Source organism: Dreissena polymorpha, chromosome 2 (genome assembly GCF_020536995.1).
Source record: "Dreissena polymorpha isolate Duluth1 chromosome 2, UMN_Dpol_1.0, whole genome shotgun sequence".
In the NCBI taxonomy this organism is placed as follows: Eukaryota; Metazoa; Mollusca; class Bivalvia; order Myida; family Dreissenidae; genus Dreissena; species Dreissena polymorpha.
In genome coordinates, this window is record NC_068356.1 from 152209599 (window position 1) to 152224611 (window position 15013).

General features: G+C 32.8%; 1 protein-coding gene and 1 long non-coding RNA gene across 2 annotated transcripts; both read left to right on the forward strand.

Annotated features, from left to right (window-relative positions):
- The first annotated feature begins 2378 nt into the window (after window positions 1–2378).
- On the forward strand, window positions 2379–11654 carry LOC127870203 (uncharacterized). Its single transcript, XM_052412859.1, has 5 exons — window positions 2379–2470; window positions 10511–10639; window positions 10799–10875; window positions 11101–11172; window positions 11439–11654. The coding sequence occupies exons 1-5, from the start codon at window positions 2413–2415 to the stop codon at window positions 11652–11654; spliced, it is 552 nt and encodes a 183-aa protein (XP_052268819.1). The 5' UTR covers window positions 2379–2412.
- Window positions 11655–12095: 441 nt separating this feature from the next.
- On the forward strand, window positions 12096–14141 carry LOC127869496 (uncharacterized). The gene is made up of 4 exons (XR_008044597.1): window positions 12096–12202; window positions 12829–12897; window positions 13535–13562; window positions 14124–14141. It is a non-coding gene; the product is annotated as an uncharacterized LOC127869496 (long non-coding RNA).
- The last annotated feature ends 872 nt before the right edge of the window (window positions 14142–15013 follow it).

Sequence of the window (15013 nt, forward strand, 5' to 3'; positions counted from 1 at the left end):
TCTCCTCACAAAAATATAATTCTTTTTTTTTTTTTAAATTGAATACGAGGAATGTACAATTTTGTTTTTCTACAGCCGATGATCGTTTGTATCTGATATGTATTGTGATAACATCATGCATTTGTCACGTTTTTCTTTCTAATCTTGCTTTTCGTTGACAGATGTTCGAATTTATATCAGATACTTAAATGTTTTAGCGAAAACAAAAACTTTATCTTTGAACACACGTTTTAAAGGAAGCAATAAAATATTCAAGAGATCTCACATTCGTATAAAATGGAAAAAATGGACTTGCTAGATAAAACGGGCATGCATAAGATTTATTCAGTTTTATTTGGAGCAGGAATATAATAATCAAGAATAATAAAACTCTTGAAATATTGTTGGGAGAAAAATTATTTTAAACCCATACTCGTCTTTTGTATGAGGCAAGTGGCCATTGCCAATACAAGACAGGACGTCACGTACAACATTCCATAAACAATAACAATCATGAACGCTCTTTGGAACGGTACATGCTGGCATAGGGTATCTAAACTAAGTGTAATTATCGTCAAACCTCACACTTAGCCCACACTTAAACACGTGTATTAACGATTAGCAAAATAAACACTACACCTACTGATCATACGGTCAACTGCTTTCAACACTGGCCAATAGGAAGGTTAATTGTAACCAAAAATCGTATTTATTTCATCAGAGAAGAAAACTAACCAATAGTTTCAAACTTTGTCTTTTTTGGGACACAGACTATGCACATTGGTAGTGCTGGTAATAATTTATAATGTTGTTATTACATTCTTCTTGAAGAGAGACCGAGTTGTAATGGAACAGCTTTCTCATTTAGGTTAGAAAACTGTATAAATTGTGTTTTACTAGAATGTGTTTTGTTGTTTAATTTTTATTTTGTAGACTATAATGCATAATATATCCTAAATGTAATTTTGATATAAACTATAGACACATGCGGAATAGAATCCGGTAAAAAATTACATAGGACACGATTGGTTTTTTTCCATTTAAACCGTTATGGACATTATACTATATATATATATATATATATATATATATATATATATATATATATATATATATATATACTGGTCAGCTTGCTTTTCGGTCACCCCAGTAGAGTATATGGAATTACAGTCACGTTTGATCAAACATCCACATTTTTTACTTATAATTATACCAGAGGTAAAGTATGCATAGAATCATTAGTTGTTAGAACTTCCAAGGAGTAACTCTCGCATATTATTATAGGAGTTAATCATTTATATTTAATCTTTCTATATTTCAAGTCGCTGAAATACCGAGTACATTATCAAAACAATGCAATCCAAGTATCCTTAATTGTTTAAGATTTTCAGAGCATTTTTCAAAATCATGACCTATTTACCGAGATTTCGTATTCTAATAGCATTCGAGTTTAAGACGTATTAGTATAAGATGTTTCAGTAGACCTCAAAATGTATTTGGTAGTAATATGTATATTTGTCTGAATTCGTAAATCGTTTATTATTTTGTATCGATGCTAATTATATTATATTTCGTCCCAAATTTAATTATGTATATTGCCATATCAGAACATACCTTGTATGATATTATTGGGCACTTTAACGCTTCAAATTATACCAAAATTGTATAAAGTTATACATGTATTAAAGTCTCCTTTCATGTATAAGGTCACTACATATCCATATTTGGCTCTGTTTGAAAAACACCTAGCGTTGTTTACTACTGCATCCAAATGTTTAAGACAATGAGCAAATAGTAATGTATCGCGTAGTCATCTAAATAATATATAAACGTCAAAGTATTCATTTCTAAAGTTCTCAATGTTTAAAGCCCGCATATTATTCATCTTCGCCACATTTTAAAGCGGAATTTTCAGAGGAACATATGATATTAGCAAACGTTACCAATTTTAAACGTATTTCCTTCTCATCTTCATCATATCCCATATTCTCTTCAAACCCAAACATCGTTTGCGTGCGCTTCTTATACGATGTTCATATGTTTTCATTCATTGATGTTGATTCCATTCAAGCATTCACCTATTTATGAAATACCGAGGTAGTCATTTGCGGATATCGATGCTTACTTTGGCTTTATAAGCATCATTAGCACTTACATTTGCGTAGATGAAATACGCAGATAAAATATGAATGCTTGAAATAGAACGAGGCGTCCCTTGAATTGAGTGTAGAATACATTCGTTCCGAAGCATTTTAACTGCATTTAGACTAGTTACAACCACTCTTAATTTATACGCCGTTGTGAAACGAGATATGGTTTCCGTCACGATAAGCAGTTTGAACCGCAGGTGCAATTTCAAAACTTATCGTATAAACGTTATTCTGCATGCTTGTTTCATCTGGTCATTTAGATTTTGGATATTTATAAGACATAATGTTGACATTAACGACATGTGTTGCTTCCTTTGTTTTATGTTATTATGTTTCATCGGGTGAGTATTGAATTGTTTAGTCAATGTTTTGCTCAATCAATTATAGAAACATAGATACAAGGTATCTTAAAACAACAAATACAAAAATCATATTAATGTTTCTTTTTAAATATTCAATCATACAAATAGTGATTGTCAAACTCTGAAAAGAAATACTTGAATCTAAGTTTGTATTGTCTTTGGGGGTATATAACGTTCTAAACATACTTAATAACTTACTTTGTAGTCAGATTAGTCTAATTGCAGTTATAGTTATTTAGTTAACGTCTGCGTGACTGTAAGGGTATTTTAAACTTCTACTCGCATTGAGCACCGCACAACGTCACAACACACAACAAAAGCAAACAAGAAAGACCGCCATTTCCAGAGGTACTTTTAAATATATCCACTTTTGTAGGATTAAATTTAAGGTTTGATTAGTTTTGATCTAATTCAATACAAATGTAAAGACAGCTTAAAATATAAACAAAAAAACAACAACAAACACACAAAAGTGGCGACACAAGTTATACTTTAAATGCTGGCTTTAGGTTTTTTTTCTTTAAGAACTGTACTTGTGTAAGTTATACAATATATTACATTGATGTCGATTCTTCCAAATGTGCGGTAACCTCTGTCCTTACAACACCGCTGCAGCTAAAGCCTAATCAGACGGTGCGGTACGGATTGCTACGCTTGCTGTGCAGTTTACGTACGATTTCAGTTGGATCCTCAGCTACAGCTCTCATAATTACTAACGAATATTCACGATTATCAAATATAACGCGACGATTGGCATTTAAGGGTTTAACACAATGTTTCACAAACGTATAGCTACTATTGCTTTGTTTGTGTCAGCCTGATAGTACTCGGGGCTGGGTGATGTCTAAATTTTCTTAAATAGAAGTGAAGTTTCAGAATCGCTGCTTATTCGTTCAGCGGTACAGATGTTATATGTGCATGATTTCATGTATGGTGTTACCAATAAACTACTATCCACAACTCAGTCAAGTTGTTACCAGGTGGTGAAATTGTGGTTTGTTTTGATTAATTATATTTCTTTTTTCAGTTTCTGCGTTTTGCGGTTCCTTTGATTTCACATTGTGTCAATGTGCACTACAACTGGATTTACACACTTTCTGCTATATCTGCCCATGTCATAGTAAGGACGAACGTTTTTTGTATTCCACTTCTTTAAATTTTCAATAGCCATTACGATCTTAACCTTGTGAATAGTTTCAGTGGACTTGATTGCGTTTCCATTGATTTACAACTATGCGATATATCAGTAAACCAATCGTTTTACAAACTGTTACCAATGTTTGTAATTTTTTAATTCCACCGGCTTTCATTTGAATCGATTGTCGGTTTGGTTGTTAAATATTGCGTTTGATTACAGGTGTAAATCATGAGTATTTGTTTGATATATTCAATTGTTGTTTGTTGTCGGTAATTTAACAGTTCTAAACACAATTATTGTACAAACGTATAAAAGTGCAAATATAGTGGTCATTGGTATCATAAATAATTTTGCTGTCTATGTTAAACTTAGGCTACTAGTTCTTTGCTTGTGCTGTGAAATATGGTGTGATATTGGATGTTATTTGTGTTAATCGTAAATAGATTATAACAAAAAGTGCTAGTGTAAGTGCTTGTGATTATGAATTCGTGATGGAGGAGGACGCATGTTTGTTTTGTAAGAAGGCCGTTCGCTCGTTGCAGCATAGCATCATATGTGATGTTTGTGACAGATGGCAGCATCACACATGCAATACATGTAAGTTTTTATGCAAACTATATTGAATACAATGTCTAAGATTTTCGCCAGTCAATTAATTGTCCAATATAATCGAGTTTTTATTTATGTCCAATTAACACAGATTTTTCCCTCGCCCCTCTTTATTTCAGAGTATATTTCTCTATTATAACCGACCTAGTATGCATACATTTATACTTTTGGCAACAAATACCAACAATACAATTCTAACTACTCTCGCGAAATATTGTAAAAATGCCCTTAAAATGAGAACTGAGACAAAGAATGCAAACGTGCATTAATCTAATGGTCTTATTACATTTTGTTAATCCGGTGACACACGACACATGTATTTTACAACCTGATTAAGGTAATACAACCTGGCATACGTGCGGGTGATAATCAATATCGATATTGAAAGACGGGGTCGTAGCAAACAAGTGTAAGCTGTCAATTAGAACCATTGTTTTGACACCGATTGCTGATTCAATTAAGTTGATAATTGTTTTGAAAAAATATTAGGTTCTTGATAATTGTCAATTCACAAATGAATTATGATATGTGCATCTTCCAGTTTCATTGTTATTTTATGATGATATTTGCAAACACACGTTGCAGGGATATCACAAATCAATTATGTTATGTACATCTTCCCTTTTCATTGCTGGTTTATGACGATATTTTAAGTATACAATTATAATGATATACAGGGCAGTAAATAAACATTTCATTCTCTAACATTTGTTTTATTAATATAGATTAGCTGAACGAGCGACGTCTATGGATACGGGAGCCGTGTTTGAATACATCCAAACAACCTGGTTGGATAGCACTGTTTGGGCGCCGGAAGAGTGGTATGTGTATCGGCAAACTATACCGGCGAACAATAACACAGAAGGCATGTGGTGCATTAATACTCTAATGAACGAACGTGTTTTTGCTTTTTTGTAAGTAATTATTTCCATGTTGTTTCTTATTTTAAATACGTGAATAACATTGCATTGATGATGTCTGTTTTTTAGGGTGGCACCGTTGGTTGAGCTTAAGGGCAGCCGACCACAAGTGTGCGTTATACGTCTTGATCCCTCTCCTGCGGCGCGAGGCCGAGTACCTCCCAATGCAGGCCCAGCTTGAAAGGGAAGGAACCGGCAGGAACCGACGCCGTACATTCGTCAACCTTGACAAGCAGCTCGACGAGCTGTGTGATCAATACGATCAAGGTGTTAGAGCTGACGAAGGTTTCCTCGGCATAATCGGAGAACCTTATGCGTTCGCATAATGTCAGCCACGACACGTTCTCAATAAAGTGGATTTTGTGATCATGATACTGCATTTATTTTGTTTATATAACCTCACTTATTGTGATTGCATTTTGTTTATTTTGTCTTATGTTTTAACATGTAAGTTCTTTCTATATTCAAAAAACTAGTTGAAATATAATTGAACTTATTAATAAAATATACAATCATTAAAAAATATATGTTGTTTTCAGTTCTTTCCTGACGCAAAAATGTGGAATTATAATTGGAATTATTAATAAAAAAAATAAATAAAAAATTAAATCGAATGTATGCCTTTTAGTTAAAAAAACTTCTTTGTCGTATGGCATGTGTCGTTTTAAAAATATATATGCATGTCTGAATTGAAGAAGACTGCTGTGAAATTTATTATATTTGAGGGTTAATATAACTTCTAAATAATCATTGTGGCTTATTTTGGAGAAATCAATTATCAAAATAAACGCCTCACAAAGCATTTGTTAAATTTAACAACGTATACTCGTGTACTGCTGGCATACTCGCATTGCACGCGCATTGAATGTAACATGTCTAATGTTACTGCACAAACGATAATGGCATGATGAAGATGGACTATGAAAAATTTACCTTTATGATTATAAAACAAAATTGAATGACATGGATTAACCCGAAAACAGTCAAGGTTGTGCAATCTTAAATATTAATCCAACATGCGTTAAACGAATTATAAAATGATAAAACTATGGGTCACATTATTTATGAGAAATTCCAATACATCACCATATTATCTCAGATTTACGGCACATAATATTATGATTTCTTACTGCTATTTTTACTAGCGCATATTTTGTCACTTTATGTTAGTATTCACTGATCTTGTTTTGGAATTCACCAAGCAATCATGTTAAACTTTCGAAGAGAGATGTTGTATGATAGTGATAAATAATGAAAATATACTTACTACAAAATAAAAAAAAATCAGTTTAATACTGTGACCAAGGAAGATTTGCCAAAGAGCAATTCAGATCGTGAATTAAATTAAATACAAGTAAGAGAAAACTCTTCCTCTGGTATCCCAGGTAAGACGCATTTGTAAAATCTGAACATTTTTCCTTGGTCTAATAACCATCAAGTCATATAACAAGGAGCATGGTGTAGCATGCTGCTATTCATCTCTCGATCTTTCAAATGAAGTTTACAGGTAATGTAGATACAACAAAAATAATTGGCAGATCTTTTTTTCTACACAGAAGACACGAAAAATGTGTGTTTTTTCCCCTACATTTTCCAGCACTAATACTCTTCAAGTGTATTATCACAAAGACACTTTCCCAGGGAATAGGTGTTTTTAAGTGCTGTTTAGTCTGTTTTGATTATATTTTGAAATGCTTAATGCAATCTTTAAAAAAAAAGTCGAAAAACTCAGAAAAAATAATAAAGCGTAGTAATAATGAAAGTTATTTATTAGCATCAAACACAGAGTCAAATGCATACCAGTGCCTATTTGGTAGCAGTAGGCCTTATGTGGTCTACTTGTGGTAGAAATAATGCATTTTGTATAATACAACATTCATTACTTAAACAAAATCGCTTCCCATAAAGTTCAATATAATTTTCAATTAACTACACTATGCAAAGTTAAAATAAGACATCAATCTTGGAATAATCTTTTCAATAACGTATAATATGCTGTTTTAATTTTTAAGTGAAATCGATACTTGCATATAAACACTGATTTTACGTCAAAACTAGATGTTTAATTTCATTTTTTAAGTACACAAAAAAATGAAACAATATTTCAGTTTATAAATGCAGTCAGAATGATAAAATAGGTAATTACTATACATAAAAAAGTCAGGAAAAAGTGATTTTTGTGCTAAACAAATCGAATGAATATTCATGAATCATTTCATAATATTTTCTTTGTTGGCCAATGTCATAATTGATATAAATTGTAACTGTAAATCCCCTTTATATTGAATAATAACATTTGCTTGTTCAGCCAGAATTCAGTCAAAATGCAGTGGTCTTTTTACACAGTAGTTTTCTGACTGGGTTTGTCCTGAGAATGAGCCACATAAAGTATCATTAGGGAAATAAGATGTCATGTTGATGCTTATAATCCAGTATATATGTAAAAACGGACCTTGCAAATAATTATCAATGATAGGTAGTAATCACTCATGCATGTACGGGTATTTAGACTTATTGAGTACTGCACATGAATCATTTACCACAATTCCGTAGCAACATTATATTGCTGCAATACTAAAATATTCAAATGCACTGATGTGTAATGGGCATGGTGTCCACCTAATGACCTGGGGACCGTTTCATAAATGATCGTACGACAATTTTAACTTACGAGAGAATTTTGTTATCGGAATAAGTAGACGAACTAACTCGCAATGCTCATCAATAGTATGTAAGAGATGCCAATGAAAATTAATAAAGTAATGAAAATTTATAAACATATGATATGGACTTATGCATCATTGAAAAATGTATCGTATCGTAAATGTGTACTACGATGTTTATTGAAACGGTCCCCGAGAGGTCAAGGGTTCGATCCCCACTGTGGGAGCGTTCTTTTGAACCCTCACAGAGACACTCAAAGGCTTGTCCTAGGCCCAGTAAACAGACTCAAGAGAATTTCAAATACAAGTACGAAGCAAGTACTTTAAATGCAATCTTGCAATGCAAGACTTGTCCTAGGCCCAGTTAACATACTCAAGTGAATTTCAAATACAAGTACGACGCAAGTACTTTAAATGCAATCGAACTAAAATAAATGAGTTTAAACTTGATTCTAAAACTCCGATTAATAATGCTATTTTGAATTAAGCAAATGTGGACAGTCATTACAAATAATGAGAACATAATTTAAATTTGTCTCTAAAATACATAATAATTTAAGATTTAAATCAATTTTATGAATATGTAATAATTATAATGATAAAATTCTATATTAACTTAATGATAATAATACACAAAATGTTCATTTATGAACAAAACTTTTAAATTTATCAAGATCATCATGCTATTTTCAAATAGATATACCAAATTATATATGACCAACCCAAACATTATTTTGATTAACTTTAAAGTTCTGAACTAATTAAATTTAATCAGAAATACCACATATAATTCAGTTTCAGCAGCAATTAATGGAAAATGTAAAGTGTACAATAAAACACCACGACTGAATAAAGTGGACAACTGTTAAATGTGTTTATTTGAAGGTGTACGTTTCGCAAAAAATCAATCAAGTACATATTGCTTAATTCGCGAAAACATATTTTGAGAAAAAATATTGTTCGATTCATCTGCAACATTCAAATTCTCAAAACTGCAATGGCAGATTTGACTGATTGTTCATATCATATTACGTGCGACGTTACTTGATTATGCTCTATTTGACAGGGGTGAAATCCTGTTCGCGTCGTGGGAGCGAATCAGATAGTCTACAATGCAGTGTGCACCGTTATATACAAGGGGGAGTGGGCGGGAGTGGGGATAACGCTCACCGATTGGCGATCGTTTTTAATCAGCAGTGGCTTTCGTCGGCCCGTAGTGGCAATCTCTAGTTATTTAATTTTGACGTCTCGTCATACTGTATTTTATTTTCGAATTCACCAACTACATGTTTTATGTTTGTTATGTCCGTTGACATTGATTCTTATTTTAAATGCTATTCTAAAGCTTATTCTGTCCTGTAAAAGCATATCGCGCATATTGCATTCAGTTAGGAATAGATACACAGTAATTGTCCAAGCAGAGTTTTGTTTGGTCAAAACTTTGGAAAAGATACATAACATCACTTTGTTTATTTTTAAGCGATAATTCGGACCATCGGTGTGGTATTTTCGTTGACAAATGAGCTTTAATGCAATATGAAGCATTGTGTACAAAGTAACTCTTCGTAGCTAATAACAAAACAAAACAAATAATTTTAATTTTAATACATGTAAAATAAGTCCTTGTCGATAATGACATCCCTTTAATAACTAATCGACATCTTACATTGGTCACACATCTTCAGGGTCACACTCACTTCGTCCATGTACTCAAGCGCTGTTTGTGGGTATGGCACTATCGTTGTCATCCTTGCCGTCAATATTTTCATTCGCCCTTGGTCAGTCACGATCCTGACATATATCGGCGTAGCTGCTGGTATCAACGTCGCTCTCGGCACAGCCTCCAATTTCTGGGAACACACTGGTGTACTCGCAGGAGTTCGACCAAATCGTACTGAGATACCACTCCCCACATCCTGAAATACATCGATACTCTTTGATAAATGTATAAAGTATCTTTTCTATCAACAATTAATTGGCAAATTACTTATAATTTTATTCTATTAAATGCACATACCAACGCAAACAATTGAGGAACTTCTTATTAAATGGATCCCTTTAAACCATGACGTTCTTACACGATATACATCGTTTAAAGTAGAGTGTACGCACGTAATGTTATACTACTCGAACCTTCTTAATAGAGCATTAATCTAACTTACTTAATGGATCTTGCCTTGTACTTATTTAATACATCACTTCCTGTACTAACCGTTCTGATTGCAATCAATTAGTAGGCTTCTCGTGCGGAATTAATTATAACCAACTCGTACAAACTTAAATGTTTACTTGTTGTACTAATTTCATTATTATCGAACTTACAAAATGTTGTACTATTCTTTCTTATTTTAAGGTGAACTTTTCGAAATTGGTGGTACATATTCCATGGCGTACCTCACATCATTGTTTACTAATCACACTGACTAAATGGTTTTGTTTTGTAGTTAATTAAGGGTGTGGTGCTTGTAAATAATGGTGTTCTACTTATTCGTGTGCCTAGCTTGTCTATTTTAACCTACCTAGGAAGGGATATAGATACCATGTTTTCATAGGCACTTAACAGTACGAATTTTCAGTTTGTCTCAATATTACGGTAAGCAATGTACTTTTATACCTTACCTAGATAAATACAATAAAGACATGGAGTATAAGAGTGTGCATATAATATCACAGTTTATATACATTTCAGTTGTAACAACTATGCCTACAGCCACATCAACAATTAGGCATGCAAGTTCACCACCACCACCAACGACACCGTCTACAACCGTAGCAAGAAATAAAACGACGATGTTGCCAATAGCAACGTCCACTACAGGTTAATAGTATAGTCATCAGTGATGATCACAATATATTCATAGCAATTAACATCAAGATATTTTCCGCGTGATTTGTATAAAGGGATTTGAAAAATGTCAATAGAAGAGTTTTTCTCGTCGAAATCTATAGTGTGTCGTTTTGACTCTTTATCATTTAGGACAAATTTGCCTGCAATGTGACGAGACAGTTCATCCGCATACATGCAGCAACGTGATTATGTGCGGAGGCGAAGAAGTAAAACTATATATACAATAAATATGAAGGTTAAACTCTTAATATGAAAACCAGTATAGTGTTAAGGAAACGAGTTTTACGTTTATGCACGCACTTCAAATACTTTTATCGCAGTCTGTTTAATAATCTAATTGCACTATTTATATATTATAGATGTCCATCGATACTTTATATATTAACTAATTATGCTGCTTAATATAGATTTAAATAGTTAATTATCTCCAGATCTGTTTTGTTGACTCGTTTGTCAACCCCATGGGAGGAATCCGTTGCAGACTAGGATGTCGAGACAGAAACGTACGTGTCATGTTAAAGTGTTACTAGGTTTTAATTTTAAATATTAATGCTAGCCGAGGCAGTTTAAGTGGAACAAATTGTACCTTAGCACTGTTTTTAAGTGCACCTGTTCACTTTAAGACATACCGCATTCCATAAACTCTGAGTAACGTCAATCAATATTCTGTCAGTATAATTTATTATAAGGGATTCTGAATATGTTCCTACAAATGACCCAATAATTGTTATTATTAAGCGATGTTGATTATTGGAAGAAACATTTTCAGCTATGCAGTATATCAGGCAAGCGGGAACTTTCATCCAGCACCGCTAATAGACACACTCGTTCTGGCCTTTTAATGCACGACATGCGCAGTACATCAGCTTTGTCTGTTGACAACGTTCTGGATGACTCAAGAACCTCACTAGTGTGTTCGCAATGTTGCAATGGAAGCCTATGTAACACTGGTGGATGTGGAGTTACTCGTAAGTGTTGTTGTTGAGTTCGAGTTATCAAAAATATCCCTCTTTCCCCCAAAAATGTATCAAGATAATTATAATTTCGATACGATGGATAGCATAACAGATGACAATCTGAAAATTAGAATGTATTTTTGAGTACTGTGATTGAGAAAATGCATAAAAGGAAATGTTAGAAATACACGAGACATTATACGAAATAAGTATTGCTATAATCTGCTAGTCTTTTGATAAAGGCATGTGATCAATTGATTATAATAAATATCAGAACACAATTAACAAAAAGTTGAGTCACACTGATATTGGATAAAATAATGTTTTTCTATGTGTCTGTTGATATAAAGTATATACGGATGATATTTGGTAACGAGTGAAATTGTGTACATTATAAGTCAATTAAGTATTATCCCCCTGCTCGAGCCAAAAATATCATATGTATTTTGTTACAAACAATTAAATCCTAGCATACGCGGACCTTCGACTTGTTACGAGAGGACCGATGTGTTTCAGCTGCCCTCAACAAAGTAGGGCGGATGACTGTGACGCATTCAACCTCTGTGGAAGAGATCAGGTAAGGCTGTTTATACTTAGAGTAGCATTATCTCTAACTGGAACATGTGAGCAGTAATGTACGAACGGATATTTAGATTGGAAGTATGTGTAGCAGATTGATTTATAGAAATCACCTGGAATTTCACATATGACCATCGTCACCAAAAGAGATGGGTTAGCTTGGGTACAGTAAATAGAATACGCCTAATGATCCAATTTAGACTCGTGTTAATAATATAGTTAACTGCACCTTATTGAATCGTGTCATGCGAACGACGAGCTAGTCGGTTAGGGTTTAACGTGTGTTACCACTAGAACACTGGACTTCTCCTAGACGAAAACGTTTTAAATTGGAATTGAGAAAATTAGAATAAAAGTATACATATACCAATCCATCTATTAACCACCTAGATATCTCGGACTAGTTGACTGCTGTCGCCAATGAATGATTTCCAATATAATTAAACATTGACCTGCAAAAACACATATTTACTTTTGTATCTTGAACCATCCCATACATTAATGATTGTTTTTGTATTTTACTTTACAAACAATTAGAAAGCGTATAAGATATTTTATCATAATATGTCATTATGTTAGATGTATGTAGATATAACAAGTCAGGTAATATCAGTGATGTTCCAGATGTGTAAGCTGGAACAAATAACCATCAGTGACATCGTTCTCTGGAGAACATCCTGTGAGGATGCAAGGGTAATTGAGTATCTTAAAACAACATCGGACAACTTTGTCTGGTTATCATACGACTATTAAGTAGTTAAATTGTAATTAAATAAAAAATGTTCCATTTTATTGATTTGCATTTTGCATTTTGATGTTATGAGTTTATCTTGTAATTAAATTTAAAGGTTTTTATTAATACAAAAGGGTCAAGTTTGTGGTTTAGGCGCCCTTAAACAGGTCTTCCAACCCTAATGCTATTTCTTGTATTTAAACTTCTACGGCTGTTTTCCCAGTTTTGTTAATGCTTGTTTGTTATGGTCACGTTTCTCGTGCTTAAATGTATTTCAATTTATCACTTGCAAGAACTAAAAAACCGTTCAGTGATGATAACAATGATGTCCTGTCGATGAAAATGGAGTTTCACTATGTTTAAATTGATGATGTAATGGATTTGCGGCTTTATATTGACTGTTGTAAGAACATCACTAGCAATATAACATAAGAGGTCGTTTTATTATTTACATATACGCTTAGTTGCTGCATTACATACCTTGTAACTGTTTTAGTTCTATTGATACATTATTTTTAATTAAAATATTCGAGAATTATACGCTGTACAACATTGAATTATCAGGTGATAATACATATAATTTGATAATTGTTGTAGACCTGCCAAATGCTGATGAACAATGCAGGTAAGTTTGATACTTTCAAATTCTTGGCTGAGTGTGATATAAGCGTTTAAGCAATGTTTTGCATTGAGATGGCCCCAGTTATAATCATTTGAATATTTCACGTATCTGCGTTATCGTTTAGAATTAGTTTCAGACAGTGTTTTTTATTTGTATAGATTTCTTTTCAATGTTATATTTTAAACTGAAAGTATCGAGCATCAAACAATTCATAAAGACATTGCATACAATGCCAATTTGTTAAATTATTAAATTTAAATGTGAAAATATCAAGCAAGTTTTAGATTTGGACAAAAACGCTGTTCAATCATGAATCCTTTTTGCCGAACTATACGTGTATATGTATAAGAAGATAACACATCCATAAATTACAATTTACAAATGAGGTCATACTTTTAAGGTGCGGTCAACAGTCTCTGTTTTCAAGTAACAATTAAACTAGTTAGAAGTTTGTTTTCCGAAAACACTATTGCATAGATTAATGATTTTAAATAACATTTTACACTGAACGAAATGTTTAAATTCATAATTTACATTAAGTTTAATGTATTTTGCATGTTTTAGGCACAAACTGTACATCGAGCTGTTGCGCGTCTGATCTGTGTACCAACGAGTGTTCAGGTATGCGTCATTCGAGGTTTAAGGAAGCATATGGACAAAAATGTACCCACAATATAGTATGTGTTTCTCTGCTCTCTATGTGTGATGCTTTCTACAAGTAGTTTTGAGTCCTGTATTTCCCGTCGTATAATCATATGTATTCAAAGTTAAAAATAAATCAAACGACTTATGCACGAACAACGAAAACTATAGTCTTCAAACTTCTGTAAAAAGTTAAACGTTGTTTTTGCTGATTGTGAAACCGACGGAAGGTTTTTTCAAGCATAACTCATAATATCAAACTACATTCTGTAATTATAGTATTTTTGTACATGTTAACGATTAACATGCCAAGGTAATTATTTATTCTACCAATCATCGCAGCTTGTTAGCTTTAAACGAAGATGAAAATCAAATGTGGATTATTTTGAAGTAATTACGGTACTTAAAGTTTAAAAGTAGTTATGAAAAATACCGGAAATATAACAGTGAAATGCAGATGTTAAACAGCGCATCATCAAATCGATAAAACATATGGTGACTCCTTACTTTTTGAATGTAATATTGAAAATAATATCTTAGATGAAATTTCAACCAAAAAATATTTCTATCGAATGTTTTATCGGCATAGTGTAAAGTTACTCATAATTTAGAAACCAAAATAAACAGTAAAATCATTCTATGGAACAATAGAGATATAACTACTAACAATACAACTTTTTTCTATAAAAATTGGTTCGAACGAAACATAAAATATGTAGATCAATTTTACGACTACAGAATAAACGACTTCTATTATTTTGATAACTTATGCTACATATTTGGAATACCAACAAGTAATTTCCTGATGCACT